The sequence below is a fragment of the Aethalodelphis obliquidens genome, unplaced genomic scaffold (genome assembly GCF_003676395.1).
Source record: "Aethalodelphis obliquidens isolate GAN/ISIS:26980383/991018 unplaced genomic scaffold, ASM367639v1 scaffold113, whole genome shotgun sequence".
NCBI classification, from domain to species: domain Eukaryota; kingdom Metazoa; phylum Chordata; class Mammalia; order Artiodactyla; family Delphinidae; genus Aethalodelphis; species Aethalodelphis obliquidens.
The window spans coordinates 3,315,734-3,331,152 of NW_020838057.1; the positions used below are offsets into that span (position 1 = coordinate 3,315,734).

Here is a 15,419-nt window from a genome sequence, read left to right on the forward strand (position 1 = left end):
GCAGTTTGATAGGGATTGCATTGAATCTGTAGATTGCTTTGGGTAGTAGAGCCATTTTCACAATGTTGATTCTTCCAATCCAAGAACATGGTATATCTCTCCATCTATTTGTATCATCTTTAATTTCTTTCATCAGTGTCTTATAATTTTCTGCATACAGGTCTTTTGTCTCCTTAGGTAGGTTTATTCCTAGATATTTTATTCTTTTTGCTGCAGTGGTAAATGGGAGTGTTTCCTTAATTTCACTTTCAGATTTTTCATCATTTGTGTGTAAGAATGCCAGAGATTTCTGTGCATTAATTTTGTATCCTGCTACTTTACCAAATTCACTGATTAGCTCTAGTAGTTTTCTGGTAGCATCTTTAGGATTCTCTATGTATAGTATCATGTCATCTGCAAACAGTGACAGCTTTACTTATTCTTTTCCAATTTGGATTCCTTTTATTTCTTTTTCTTCTCTGATTGCTGTGGCTAGAACTTCCAAAACTATGTTGAATAAGAGTGGTGAGAGTGGGCAACCTTGTGTCGTTCCTGATCTTAGTGGAAATGGTTTCAGTTTTTCACCATTGAGGACGATGTTCGCTGTGGGTTTGTCATACATGGCCTTTATTATGTTGAGGAAAGTTCCCTCTATGCCTACTTTCTGTGGGGTTTTGATCATAAATGGGTGTTGAATTTTGTTGAAAGCTTTCTCTGCATCTATTGAGATGATCATATGGTTTTTCTCCTTCAATTTGTTAATATGGTGTATCACGTTGATTGATTTGCGTATATTGAAGAATCCTTGCATTCCTGGAATAAACCCCACTTGATCATGGTGTATAATCCTTTTCATGTGCTGTTGGATTCTGTTTGCTAGTATTTTGTTGAGGATTTTTGCATCTATGTTCATCAGTGATATTGGCTTGTAGTTTTCTTTCTTTGTGTATATGTCTGTTTTTTTGTGCCCGTACCATGCTATTTTGATTACTGTAGCTTTGTAGTATTGTCTGAAGTCTGGGATGGTTATGCCTCCTGATTTTTCTTTTTCCTCAGGATTGCTCTGGAAATTCTGGGTCTTTTGTGGTTCTGCATAAATTTTAGGATTATTTGTTCTAATTCTGTGAAAAGTGTCATGGATAATTTGATAGTGATCGCATTGAATCTGTAGATTGCTTTGGGTAGTATGGCCAATTTAGCTATATTAATTCTTCAAATCCAAGAGCATGGGGTATCTTTCCATTTCTTTGAATCGTCTTCAGTTTCCTTTATTAATGTTTTGTAGATCTCAGCATATATGTCTTTCACCTCCTTGGTGAGGTTTATTTCTAAGTATTTTACTTTTTAAATGTGATTTAAAAAGGGATTGTTTGTTTACATTTGTTTACATTTCATTGTTAGTGTAAAAAAATGCAACCGATTTCTGTATGTTAATCTTGTATCATGCTACCTTGCTGAATTTGTTGATCAGTTCTAGTAGTTTTTGTGTGGAGTCTTTAGGGTTTTTTTTATATATAGTATGTCATCCTCATGTAGTGACAATTTTACCTCTTCCCTTCCAATGTGGATTACTTTTATTTCTTTTTCTTGTCTGATTTCTGTGGCTAGGACTCCCAATACTATGTTGAATAGAAGTGAGAGTGGGCATCCTATTCTTGTTTCAGATTTTAGTGGAAAGGGTTTCAGCTTTTCACCATTGAGTATTATATTGACTGTGGGTTTGTTATAAATAGCTTTTATTATGTTGAGATGTTCCCTCTATACCCACTTTTGTAAGTTTTTATCATGAACGGGTGTTGAATTTTATCAAATGCTTTTTCTGCATCTATTGAGACGATTATGTGTTTTTTGTCTTTTCTTTTGTTGATGTGGTGTATCACATTGATTTTGCATATGTTGAATGATCCTTGTGACCCTGGGATGAATTTAACTTGGTTGTGGTGTATGACCTTTTTTATCTGTTGTTGGATTTGGTTTGCTAATATTTTGAGAATGTTTGCATCCATATTCATCAAAGATATTGGCCTGTCATTTTCTTTTTTTTGGTGGTGTCTTTGTCTGGTTTTGGTATCAGGGTGATTGTGGCTTCATAGAATGTCTTTGGGAGTGTTCCTTCCTCTTCATTCTTTTGGAAGAGTTTGAGAAGGATCGGTATAAGTTCTTCGTTTGTTCGGTAGAATTCACCTGTGGAGCCATCTGGTCATGGACTTGTGTTTGTAGGGAGTTTTAAAAATTATGAATTCTATTTCACTTCTAGTGATCAGTTTGTTCAAATTATCTATTTCTTTTTGATTCAGTTTTGGTGGGCTGTATGTTTCTAGAAACTTGTCTGTTTCTTCTAGGTTATCAAATTTGTTGGCATACAATTGTTCCTAGCATTCTCTTATGTTGTTTTGTATTTCTGCAGTATCAGTTGTGATTTCTCATGTTTCATTTCTTTTGTTTATTTGGGTCTTCTCTTTTCTTCTTGTTAAGCCTGGCCAGAGGTTTGTCAATGTTGTTTACTCCTTCAGAGAACCAACTCTTGGTTTTATTGATTTTTTTCTATTTTTAATCTCTATTTAATTTATTTTCTCTCTGATCTTTATTTCCTTCCTTCTGCTGATTTTAGGTTAGGTTTTGTTCTTTTTTTCTAATTCTTTTAGGTGGTGGGTTAGGTTGTTTATTTTAGATTTAGCTTGTTTCTTGAAGGCCTGTATCACTATGAACTTCCCTCTAAGAACTGCTTTTGCTGTGTGCCATAGATTTTGCAGGTTTTTTTTTTTTTTTTGCGGTACGCGGGCCTCTCACTGTTGTGGCCTCTCCCGTTGCGGAGCACAGGCTCCGGACACGCAGGCTCAGCAGCCATGGCTCACGGGCCTAGCCGCTCCGCGGCATGTGGGATCTTCCTGGACTGGGGCACGAACCCGTGTCCCCTGCACCAGCAGGCGGACTCTCAACCACTGCGCCACCAGGGAAGCCCTTGCAGGGTTGTTTTCACTGTCATTTGTCTCAGGTATTTTAAAATTTCTTCTTTGATTTCATCATTGACCAATTGGTTTTTTTAGTAGCAACTTGTTTATTCTCCACGTAATTGTTTTTTCTTGTTTCTTTTTCTGTTGTTGATTTCTACTTTCATGCCTTTGTGGTCAGAAAAGATGCTTGAAATAATTTCTATACTCTTAAATGTGTTGGCTTCTTTTGTGCCCTAGTATGTGGTCAATCCTAGAGACTGTTCCATGTGTACTTGAAAAGAATGTGTATTCTGTTTTTTGGGGGAGGGGGATGTAATGTACTGAAAATGTCAATTAAGTCTAACTCTTCTATTGTATCATTTAGGATCTCTGTTGCTTTATTGATTCTCTGTCTAGAAAATCTGTCCATTGATGTCACTGTGGTGTTAAAGTCTCCTACTGTTATTGTATTCCCGTCAATTTCTCCCTTTATGTCTGTTACTGTTTGTTGTATGTATTTGGGCACTCCTATATTGGGTACACATACGTTGATGAGTATAATAGCTTTTTCTTGCAATGATCCTTTTATCATTATATAGTGTCCTTTATCTTTCTTTATAGCCTTTGTTTTAAAGTCTGTTTTGTCTGAGTACTGCTACCCTTGCTTTCTTGTCATTTCTGTTTGCATGAAATATCTTTTTCCATCCCCTCACTTTGAATCTATGTATGTCCTTTGCCCTTAAGTGGGTCTCTCATAGGCAGTATATTGTAGGCTCTTGTTTTCATCCAATCTGCCACTCTGTGTTTTTTTTTTTTAAAGGATAGTTATCTTTTTTAAAAAAATTAATTTATTTTTGGCTGCGTTGGGTCCTTGTTGCTGCGTGCGGGCTTCTCATTGCGGTGGTTTCTCTTGTTGCAGAGTGTGGGCTTCAGTAATTGTGGCATGTGGGCTCAGTAGTTGTGGCTCACGGGCTCTAGAGCACAGGCTTAGTAGTTGTGGCGCATGGGCTTAGTTGCTCCACGGCATGTGGGATGCTCCTAGACCAGGGCTTGAACCCGTGTCCCCTGTATTGGCAGGCGAATTCTTAACCGCTGAGCCATCAGGGAAGCCCCCACTCTGTGTTTTTGATTGGAATGTTTAGTCCCTTGACATTTAAGGTAATTATTAATAGATTTGTATTTATTGCCATTTTAAACCTTGTTTTCCCATTGATTTTGTATTTCTTCTTTGTCCCTTCCTTTTTCTTTTTGTCTTTCCTTTTGTGGTTTGATTTTCTTTTGTATTATACTTGTGTTCTCTGTTTGGTTTTTATGAAAAATATGGAATGCTTCACAAATTTGCTTGTCATCCTTGCACCGGGGTTATGCTAATCTTCTCTGTATCGTTCCAATTTTAGTATAGGTACTACTGAAGTGAACATCAAACAACTCTTTTTTTTTTTTTTTTTTTTTTTGCGGTACGCGGGCCTCTCACTGTTGTGGCCTCTCCCGTTGCGGAGCACAGACTCCAGACGCACAGGCTCAGAGGCCATGGCTCATGGGCCCAGTGGCTCCGCGGCATGTGGGATCTTCCCGGACCGGGGCACGAACCCGTGTCCCCTGCATTGGCAGGCAGACTCTCAACCACTGCGCTACCAGGGAAGCCCAACGGCTCTTAATGGTACTTACTTTTAAGGAGTCTGTAATTTATTTGCTAACTTATAAACCACAACTTACTGTAGCCTAAATGAAAACTGCTTTGTGGAAACGCAAATGACTACATGGGGATAAAGTAGGAAGTGATTTATTCTTACTGGAAAAAGTCAGGCATTGAGGAGGAGAGAAAGTTGTATATGAACTGAATGTTGAAAGAAATAAAAGGATAAAATGTTGTCTGAGAGGAAGAAAATTTTCTCTATACTTCTAGGTTCTGGCTGGTGTAAAAGTGAATTTGACATGAGACAGATTAACAGGAGAAAATCAAACATTTAATAGCATGTGTACATGGGAGAGACCCAGAAAAATTGAGCGAGTACCCCAATGGCTGAAATCTTCACATTAAATACTACCTTCAGCTAAAGATGATAGAGGATGTTGGGGGTAGTTGTTTGAGACTTCAGAGGAGAGGAAGGCAATTCACATGGGGATGGAAAAGCAAATGTTTGCTAAACAAATGTTTGCTGGGACTTGCAGAGACAATGGGACACAGGGTGTGCTCTGATCTCTAAGAGTTGACCCTACCACACCTAGCCCATATTCTTTGCAGAGATCTCTGGTGATAGCTCTATTCCTGTAACAGTCTCTCTATCTAAATTATTCAGGAAGTTAGGGGAAAGGTCAAAGTCTCTTCCTGAGCATTTTCAGCCTTGATTGTTTTCACCGTGAAATAATATTCACATCATAGGGACATTTTGTAGGGGAGCAAAATGTGTCACCCCAATACAAAAAATAAGGATGGGGATATTTTCTCTGAAGATCGGCGTGAGCAAAGACAAGGGTGTATCAAGCCCTTTGCCATCCAATTCCAGCCTCCTTCCCATCACCACATACTACATCTGTTGGTAGTCTGTCCTCCTCTATCCAGCTATCGCTCGGTTGACTCGTCCTTCAGTTCAGCTTACCAGACCAGCTCGCCACCCTTGTCTTGACTTGTGACTTCTCATCCCACTGTGTGTTCTCGGCACCAACCATCTACAGCACTCAGGATGGACTGAATCCCTTCTTTTTATTTTCCCTAGGATTAAGAACGTCTCCCCTGCCGATGCTTATCGGGACTTCTGTCTGGCTTTCATTGGGAAGAAGACTCTGACACATCTGGTTCTGGAAGGCAGTGTCCACGGTGATGAGATGCTGTTGCTGCTGTTGTGTGAGATCCTGAAACATCCAAGATGTAACCTGCAGTATCTGAAGTAGGTCTCCTGTCATTGCTGTTCTCAGCATGGGAAGGATGCTGTGAGCTCTGTAAACAAGAAAGAAGAGGGTGGCCACTCTGATTGGGTACCACGTTAAACAGAGGAACATATTCTCACATAGAATATGGATGGCATGTCAGCCTATAGTCTTTCCCCAGCCAGCTAGCCTTCTGCATTGAATGATGAGTCCTGAATGCAAGGAAACACTCAGAATTTTGTGTCATCTTCTAGCTTAGGGACATGGCATCTCAGGTTGCATGTTACCTACCTGTTGTGATTCAGAGTAGCCGTCAGCCTTAATTGGTCACTCAGTGATGCTGTAGAAACATCGAGTGTTCTGGTTCCTGGTAGCTCACTGGTTTGACAGATTCCCTTATCCTCAATGAGATCTCGTAACGAGTGCTCTGATTATCATCACCCGTCGTTAGGGTGCCATTCCCCCCCCCCAACTTAGTTGAGTAACAACGTGAGGTACTGGCTAGTGACACAGGTTTTTGGATTTGGGAACCTTGCTTTGACCTTTGTGACCTGTATCATGTTGAGCTGTCCCCTCATCCATGATATGGGGTTTTGAGGATTGAATGAAACATGGGATGTGGACTGCTTTGCATAGGCACCAGGCACAACTGTCAGCTCTTACCATTACGGATGATTCCTGATGGTGCTGTCTTTCATTAAATTAGAAAAAGCATCTGTTACTCTGAAGTGTGTTTTTGTTTGTTTGTTTCTTTAGATTTTTATTCAAACAAGTAGAGTTGACGCAAAAGAGTCTTGAGAAATGTGGGTAGTGAAATAACAATTGAAAGTACACGTTTGAAGCATGATATTAAAAAAATCAGATTACAGACTTAGATTTAGTGTTGGTGTGTTTTATAAAATCTCAAATTTATAGAAAACATGCGTTTTGAAATTCTTGAGGAAATTATACTTCATAATTTGTGGCAAAGATGTTTACTAGTTGACATAGTATAAAAGTAAATGTTTACTCTGAAGTTGTGATAAATGACGTTTCTCAGTGGATATACCGAAGCTCCAGAGTGACAAATGGCTGGTGCAGAATCTCCTGTTTTTTGCTCATTGATTTGAGGCACTTTACATTCTACCTTGTATTGAAATGACGTAAACTTATAATGTCCTTGTTATAGGTTAAGCTTTGAGGGAAGAAAGGTACTGATTTTAAGAACTCCAGTTTTGCTTATGACGTACATTCTAATAGGTAGAGTATATGGATTGATTATATCCTTTATTTGCCTGGCGCACAGTATCCTCTCTCCCCAAAGAACAGATGGAGGGAAAAAAGAATATTAAAAAGTTTAACTAACTGGTGAATATTTTGAACATTAGGGGCAGAGCCATTATTCAAACAAGCTTGTCCTGGAGTCCTGTACTCTGATTTGTGTCTACAAGAGCAGCTGAGTTTCCAACCCAGTATAATGGATTGCCTCAACGTTCTCTAAAGTAGCTGTACCACATTCGTACTTCCGTCAACAGAAGGAGTTTGCAGTTGTTCTTGTTCTTGCAACCCAAACTCAAACTTGGGACATGGCTGCCTAAGTGTCAAATTGTATCTCCTTGTTTTAATTAACATATTCCCTACTAATAACTTATGAAATGGAACTTTTTGAGTTTCAGGCATCAATTTTTTTAAAAAAGATTTTTTTTTTGATGTGGACCATTTTAAAAGTCTTTATTGAATTTGTTACAATATTGCTTCTGTTTTATGTTTTGGTTTTTTGGCCCCGAGGCATGTGGGATCTTAGCTCCCCGACCAGGGATCGAACCCGCACCGTCTGCATTGGAAGGCAAAGTCTTAACCAGTGGACCATCAGGGAAGTCCCCAGGCATCAAATTTTTTTTTCAATAGAATCACATTTAAATTTAAGTGGGATTGGGGTAGACTCAGGTCAGGGAAAGTGATATAAAAAGTGGGGTTTGAGAAATAGGCCATGTTGGTGAAACTTCACACAGAATTGTTTTACTGATTTTTATTTTCCTCTTAGAGGTGAGGCTGGATGATGATCAAATGGCCACAGAGATACTTGAAGAAGCAAAGGAGATCAGTTCTCTAATAGTTCAGGCCAGGGTTTGACGCATGTTGGAGTAGAATGACACGAGAATCAAGGATACAGTCTCCAAGCATAATTAGCTGACAGGGTCTCTTTGTCCTCCCAGAAGAATGACTTTCCCCCATTTATCCCGCAGGTTGGGTTCTTGTTCTGACACCCCTCAGCGGTGGGCTGATTTCTCCTCGGCCCTCAAAATCAACCAGTCCCTGAAATGCCTGGATCTCACAGCCAGTGAGTTTCCGGATGAGGGTGTCAAGTTGCTGTGTTCGACTCTGAGACACCCAATGTGTTTCCTGCAGAAATTGTCGTAAGTCTCTCCTCTCTTCCCATGAAACATCTTCATTTTAGGTCTGGGGCCACACAGAGAAGAGCAGTGGGAAGACCAGACTTACAGGGCAAACCCTATGGGACCTCTTACAGATGGAGACCCCTGGTGCCCATTTTGGTCCCAGGTAGATGAGGCATGCATTTTTGCTTGCCCTTGTCTCATTTCTGGTCCTTCAGGCTTTGATCGCTAGCACAGGATAGAGAGGGTGGGGACTTGCATTAAGGGCTGTCAGCTGGGAAGTTTGGACTTTGGAAATGTCTTACCACTTATGTGGTGCTTTTGCAGGTTGGAAAACTGTCACCTTACAGAAGCCTGTTGCGAGGAGCTGTCTTCTGCTTTGATTGTCAACCAGAGGCTGACCCACCTGTGCTTGGCCAAAAACAACCTTGGCGTTGGCGGGGTGAAAATTCTGTGTGAGGGCTTGAGTTACCCCGAATGTCAACTACAGACCTTGGTGTAAGTCCCTGCTGGCTTGTGTGTGTGTGTGTGTGTATGTGTGTGTGCATGTGTGTATATTGTATGTACATTCACACACCTGGATTCAGGTAGGACAGAAACAAGAGTACTTAATTCCACTTGAATGAAACCAGCAAGATTCTGGTGGAAATTAGGGAAAGAACAGTTAGAAACAGATGTTAATGTTTGCATGTCTTTTAAGAGTAAGGTTGACCTTCCAGCCTCTCCCTATTCTGAGAATTTGAGATAAGCAGCTGGTTCTCAGGTCCGATGTTCTGTGTATTTTCTGAAAATTCACATGACATCTTCCAGCAGATGGGAGTGGATTGAGTTATATAGTAGGGTTCAAGACCGGAGAGGAAGCCAGGTATTCAATTTATAGTCGCAGAGAGAGAAAAGGAGAAGGTCATATTTCTGCTTCGACGGTATTCATTAGAAGAATATACAATTTTCCATATGATGTCACTACATAGACTGCTGTGGTTTACAGAGTTGATTTAGGCATCTAAACAACAACAAACATCTGATGCTTATAAGCGCTTATTGTGTATCAGGTACTCTACTAAATTTTGAGACTTTTTAGTCCTTACAACCACAAGCAATAGTTACCTTTGTTTCAATTTTGCCAATTAGCTAATTAGAAAACCAAAGTTTAGCCACTTTGTTTGCCTATGGTCACATCTGTGTAGTGGGTATGAAGCCCCCTCTATAAACTGAGGTATCAATGATCATTACCTGAAATACATAAAGGCAATGTTTGACCAAACCTCCAGTTTGTAGGCTGTCAAAACTTAATTTTAGATTTTGTTTTAACTTCTCTCCCCAAGCGCCCTAGATTCAAGTATGGTTTTCGGGTGTCACATCATACAAAGCATGGCATCTTTTGGTCCAGTTATCATCCACCTGCTGTTTGTCATGTCACTTCAGGCTCTACAGCCTCTGTCGCTGTTATGCCGTACGTGGGGCACAAGGCTTTTTAGGGATGATTGCAGGTCCACCTGCCTAACTGTACCATGGGAACATCCTTCTCTATGGTCAGGAGGCGTTGTAGGGGTCTAAGCTTGGAGGAGTCTGCAGTGTTTAAATTAGAGACATAGCCACTCGTATCATGAATGTCGTGCATTTGATGTACCACAGTTATGCTGGGACAATTAAATACAGGACTTGAAATAAAACATAAGACAGGGAGGATGGAATCCCAATGACCTAACCGTGCAGAAAATAAGTGAGGCCTCAGATCCAGTCTCAGGTCTGTCTGAATCCAGAGCCCTTCACCTATGTGATATGCTATCATGCTAGGAAAACCTGTATCTTAGGAGATGCGTGTCTGTTTCTCCGTAATAAAAGGTGGCAGACAGAGGCCAGTTTAACACTCTACCATCTAGGCAGAGTAGACATAATGTAATCATCATTCCATGTGTTTTATGTTTTTATGTAGCCTACCTGAAAGCATATGGCTCAAGGTAGCATGTAAGTGATGCTGGAAGTAACAGCCATTTCACAGGATGTGTGTCACAGAGGGATAATAGACTTCTCTTCATATGACTATAATTGTAGGTTGTGTCATTGCAACATAAACAGACATGGCTGCAAATACATCTCAAAGCTTCTCCAAGGAGACTCCAGCCTAACAGACTTGGACCTGGGTTTCAACCCCATAGCCACTGGATTGTGCTTTCTCTGTGAAGCTTTGAAGAAACCAAACTGTAACCTGAAATGTCTAGGGTAAGTTGCTTTCTTCATTTTAAAGATGTTTTGGAAATATTTAATCTTTCGGAGATTTTGGAATACAAACTGCGATAGTTTCACTTTGTCCAGTTTTAGGAGAGAAATTGAATACAGGTAACTGGGTGTTTACAAAGTTGATCAGAGGGCCAGAGGGAGTGGTTTTAAGTGGGAATAGCCTCCAGTGAAGTAGACCTCAGGATCACACTGCGTCTGGTGGGGTCCAGTGATCAGGACACAGTGGGCCTACCCCAGTTCAATACCCGGGGAACCGTAGATGGATACCACCCTCAGGATAGGCAGTGGCCCCAACAGGATGGCGAGCTTTGAATCACTTCTCTCTTCCAAGTCTGTCAAAGGTATCTCATTGACGCAACCTGCTTTGCAACCAGAAGCCTACTGGGAAGAGAATCTGGGTTGTATAAATGTAAAGACTTCCTGAGCCTTGAGCAGAGAGCACGCTAGGATATACGGTGGTTTTGTTTACTATCCTGGCGTCTTGGCTGTACCTGGGGAACTTAAAATTCTTGATGGTCATGCTTCCCCCAGATGAACTCTATCTTGGAGGAAGTGGAGCCCAGGTAGCAGAATTTTTAAGGATATTCTGGTTGGTTCTAATACTCAGTCAAGTCTGAGCTCCTCTGAAGTAGAAGTTGGAGAGGAAAATCCATGGTATCCACAGATGGGAATTCATCTCTCTGGATCAGTGAACACGAGCCCAGCACCATAGCGAAGGCATTGAACAGGGGCTTTGACATCAGAAGCTGGTTCAGATCCCATCTGATATTAATTAGCTGTGACTTAGGACATTTAACTCTTCCTTACAGAATGGGCAAGTCTTCTCTATGACCCATCCTGATAACAGCACAATCAATGCACTGGGTGAATTACTTTGTAAACTCATCAGCCTCATTGTACACATTTTTTTTTTTTTTTTTGCAATACGCGGGCCTCTCACGGTTGTGGCCTCTCCCGTTGCGGAGCACAGGCTGCGGACGCGCAGGCTCAGCGGCCATGGCTCACGGGTCCAGCCGCTCCGCGGCATGTGGGATCTTCCCAGACCGGGGCACGAGCCCGCGTCCCCTGCGGACTCTCAACCACTGCGCCACCAGGGAAGCCCTCATTGTACACGTTTTTATATGACAAGCATGTGAATCCATATTTGCTACCAAGTCTCAGACCACTGTCTATGAGGGACCCCCTTCCTGTCTGTCGAACTTCATCTCATGCTTTGCTCCCCACCTTGGTGTGTACATCACTCAACTAGCCCCTCAGTTCCCAGAACCCACCCAGTTCTTTCTCTCACTGCAAGGTCTTTGTCCTTAGTGTTTTTAAAAAATTTTTATTGAATACAGTTGAGTTACAATCTTGTGTTTCAGGTGTACAGCAAAGTGATTCAGTTTTATATATATATTCTTTTTTGGATTCTTTTCCATTGTAGGTTTTTATAAGATGCTGAGTATACTTCCCTGTGCTATACAGTAGATCCTTGTGTGTTATCTGTATTATATATAGTACCATGTATATTTTAATCCCCAACTTGTAATTTATCCCTCCCCCCACCTTTCCCCTTTGGTAACCGTAAATTTGTTTTCTATGTCTGAGTCTATTTCTGTTTTGTAAATAAGTTCATTTGTATTTCGTGGGTTTTTCTTTTTCTTTTTTTTTTTTGACTAGAGCATACAGACCCTGGAGTTTGCAGGGCTGTCTGCCAATACGCCTCACCTTAGTTATTTTGGGGGAGCACAAACTAGTTTTGATAGTTCAGAGGTCTTCTGACTGTCCTATTGCAGCATGATCTGTTCTCTATAACAAATAATAAATTGACTCTAGTATTGTCCTGCCCAGTCACCAGAACTATACATTTTTAAACACTTATTTTTATGGAGGGGGAAATGCACACGACGTAAATGAACCACTGTACACTCAGTAAACAGCTCAGTGGCACTGACTGTACTTGTGTAACCACTGCCACTGTCCGGTTCTAGAACTTTCTCACCATCCCCAGTGGAGAACTCTATTCCCACGAAGCAGTCACTCTCCATTCCCTTCCACTCCTGGCAACCACAAAGGTGTTTTCTGTTCTAAAGATTAACTTATTCTGTATATTTCATAGGTGGCTTTTTGTGTCGGGCCTCTTTCAGCGAGCGTAATATTTTCAAGGTTTTATCCACATTGTAGCAGGTGTAAGCATGTCATTCCTTATATGGCTACGTAATATCCCATTGTATGGATGTACCATGTTTTGTTCATCCGTTTACTTGTTAATTTTATTTAGAGAGAAATTGAATCTATTTTCTGTATCTCCAGTGGCTACCATAGTGCCTGGGGCAGCACAAGGATGCTTAGAGACTCCGCATATAGTTAGATGTGCAGATGATGCAGCGGTCAAGGGCATGTGGCTGAGGGGTCATTCTGGCTTGGGTTGGCTAACTAGGGCATGTATAAGCTGGCATGAGCTGTATCTACCCCAAAGAGTGTCTCCCTCTGTCCTCCATCGGCAAAGACGTCTTTTAGTCTAGAAGGAGCTCTGGGAAAAGGAGATAAGGAATGGAGGCCGTGGTAACATAATGCATCACTAGCTTAAATAACTCAGCTAGCTGTAGCGTCTAAGAGAAGACAATCCTATTCTGTTCCCCGACTCTCAGGCTCCTGCTCTTTTGTGCCTTTCATCATTTCACACCTCACATTCAGACTCTCCTGAGGCGCCTCTTTCCAGATACCTACGAGATGACCGTCTGCCACCCCACCACCTGTACCACTAATGCTTCATCTGGGTTACCAGCTGTCGTAGGGATTTTTAAATTTTTTATTGGACTAGGGTTGATGTACAATGTTGTGTTTGTTTCAGGTGTACAGCAAAGTGAGTCAGTTACACATATACACACTCGTTTTTATATTCTTTTCCCATATAGGTCATTACAGAGTTTTTTTTTTTTTTTTAAAGAAGATGTTGGGGGTAGGAGTTTATTAATTAATTAATTTATTTTTGCTGTGTTGGGTCTTCATTTCTGTGTGAGGGCTTTCTCTAGTTGTGGCAAGCGGGGGCCACTCTTCATCACGGTGCGCGGGCCTCTCACTATTGCAGCCCCTCTTGTCGCGGAGCACAGGCTCCAGACGCGCAGGCTCAGTAGTTGTGGCTCACGGGCCTAGTTGCTCCGTGGCATGTGGGATCTTCCCAGACCAGGGCTTGAACCCGTGTCCCCTGCATTAGCAGGCAGATTCTCAACCACTGCGCCACCAGGGAAGCCCCCATTACAGAGTATTGAATAGAGTTCCCTGTGCTATTCAGTAGTTTCTTACTAGTTATCTGTTTTATATATAGTGGGGTGTATGTGTCAATCCCAATCTCCCAATTTATCCCTCCCCGACACCTTTCCCCTCTGGTAACCACAAGTTTAGTTTCTACATCTGTGACTCCATTTCTGTTTTGTAAATAGGTTCCTTTGGACCGTTTCTTTGGAGTCCACATGTAAGCGATACCATATAAAGATATCTGTCTCTGTCTGTCTGACTGACTTCACTCAGTATGTCCTCTGGATTTATTGCATTATCTCTGAATGTAGTCTGCACGTTTCAGTTCCTGATTTCCCAGCGTTGGTTCTCAACCCATCACCCCCGAGGTGTCTTTCAACTTGCAAGCCAGGCCATAGCACTTGCCTTTCAAAAGACTCAAAAGCTCCTCGTATCACTGTGGATAAAATCTGAAGGTTTTATAATAGCCTACAAGATTCTCCGGGATCCTATAAATAGTTATGAGCCACTCTTTCTGCTTTCCTGCTAGCTTGGCATTTCAGCTACACTGGCTTCCTTCCCCCAAATATCATAATGGTTCACTCAAAACCATTCACTCAAAGTGGTTCACTTTTCCCCCCTCCTATCATCCTTGCAATGTGGAATTCACTGACCATCACAAATCTACTTAATCCTTCTCTGTTCTATTAATCCTAATCCTGTTTATTTTGTTCTGACACTGTTATATCCCGTCTTCAATACAACGTGTCCTGATGTCACGAAAATAAGCTCCGTGAAGAAAATAATTTTCATTTCTTTGCTGCTAGGTCCTCAGCAAGTAAGAGTACGCCTGGCAACACGGTAGATTGTCTATAAGAGCTCGCTTAAATGAGTGGGTTTCTGTACTTTCCCAACAGGCTCTGGGGCTGCTCCATCACCCCTTTCAGTTGCCAGGATCTCGCCTCTGCTCTTATTAGCAACCAGAGCCTAGAAACTCTGGACCTGGGCCAGAACATCTTGGGGCAGAGTGGAGTAATGGTGCTCCTGGAGGCTTTAAAACAGAAGAATGGCCCCCTAAGGACACTCAGGTTGAAGATAGACAAACCTACCGTGGAAATCCAGAAGCTGTTGAAGGATGTGAAAGAAAGCAGTCCACAGTTGACGATTGAATGCAATAATGCCAGAACAGCCAGGTCCTTATGTTGTCACTTCCTTTCCTGAAGGAAGATAACTCTCTCGCGTGTCCCCAAAGGGGGCCGTCTGATATCTCTAAGACATCTCATTAATGAAGGACGTCAAACGTTAATTACACTTGACGTTCAAATCAAAATGTAGATCAAAATGTAGAATTGAGCACTGGTTTTTCACCCTCCGGTTTCTGGTAAATTCCGCACAAGTCACGCACCCACTTGATGTTAAAATGTTTTCTCTCACAAGGATAATAAAAAGCAAAGCACTTTGTTTGATGCTGTACTTATTAATATGCCCAGCAGCTAACTTAGGGTGAACTTGGCTTACTTAGTCTAGGAACAAATGTTACAACGTTCCTAGATGATTACGTGGGTTTCTTCTACTTTTCTGCCCTCGTGCAGGTATTTCTTGGCCTAATATAATAGTTGCCCAATGAGCCTACATGATCAGTGAGGCTTGTGGTTTTCTTAATCACTTTTATGATCTTCTAATCCAGGAGTTGGTAAGCTTCCTCTGTGAAGGGCCAGCTAGCTAATACTGGGTTGGCCGAAAAGTTCATGTGGGTCTTTCCATAAGATGTTATGGAAAAACCCAAACGAACCTTTTGGGCCAACCC

The 15,419-nt window shown here is 41.5% G+C and overlaps 1 protein-coding gene and 1 non-coding gene across 5 annotated transcripts in view; one reads left to right on the plus strand and one right to left on the minus strand.

Annotated features, from left to right (window-relative positions):
* The window catches only part of NLRP7 (NLR family pyrin domain containing 7), a 61,876-nt gene that overhangs the window by 8,333 nt on the left and 38,124 nt on the right, over positions 1-15,419 (plus strand). For 3 of the 4 annotated variants that reach the window (XR_003430926.1, XM_027097319.1, XM_027097318.1), the window contains exons 3-6: positions 5,630-5,800; positions 8,006-8,176; positions 8,483-8,653; positions 10,211-10,378. Coding sequence is in view for 3 of the 4 variants with exons in the window: in XM_027097319.1 (XP_026953120.1) it covers positions 5,630-5,800; positions 8,006-8,176; positions 8,483-8,653; positions 10,211-10,378 (681 nt within the window). In the remaining variant the exon portion in view is untranslated. Of the gene's footprint in view, positions 1-5,629; positions 5,801-8,005; positions 8,177-8,482; positions 8,654-10,210; positions 10,379-11,205; positions 11,302-15,419 lie in introns of those variants that run through there. The other variant, XM_027097320.1, reaches the window with a different exon arrangement.
* On the minus strand, positions 4,227-4,331 carry LOC113615285 (U6 spliceosomal RNA). Its single transcript, XR_003430954.1, has one exon. It is a non-coding gene; the product is annotated as a U6 spliceosomal RNA (small nuclear RNA).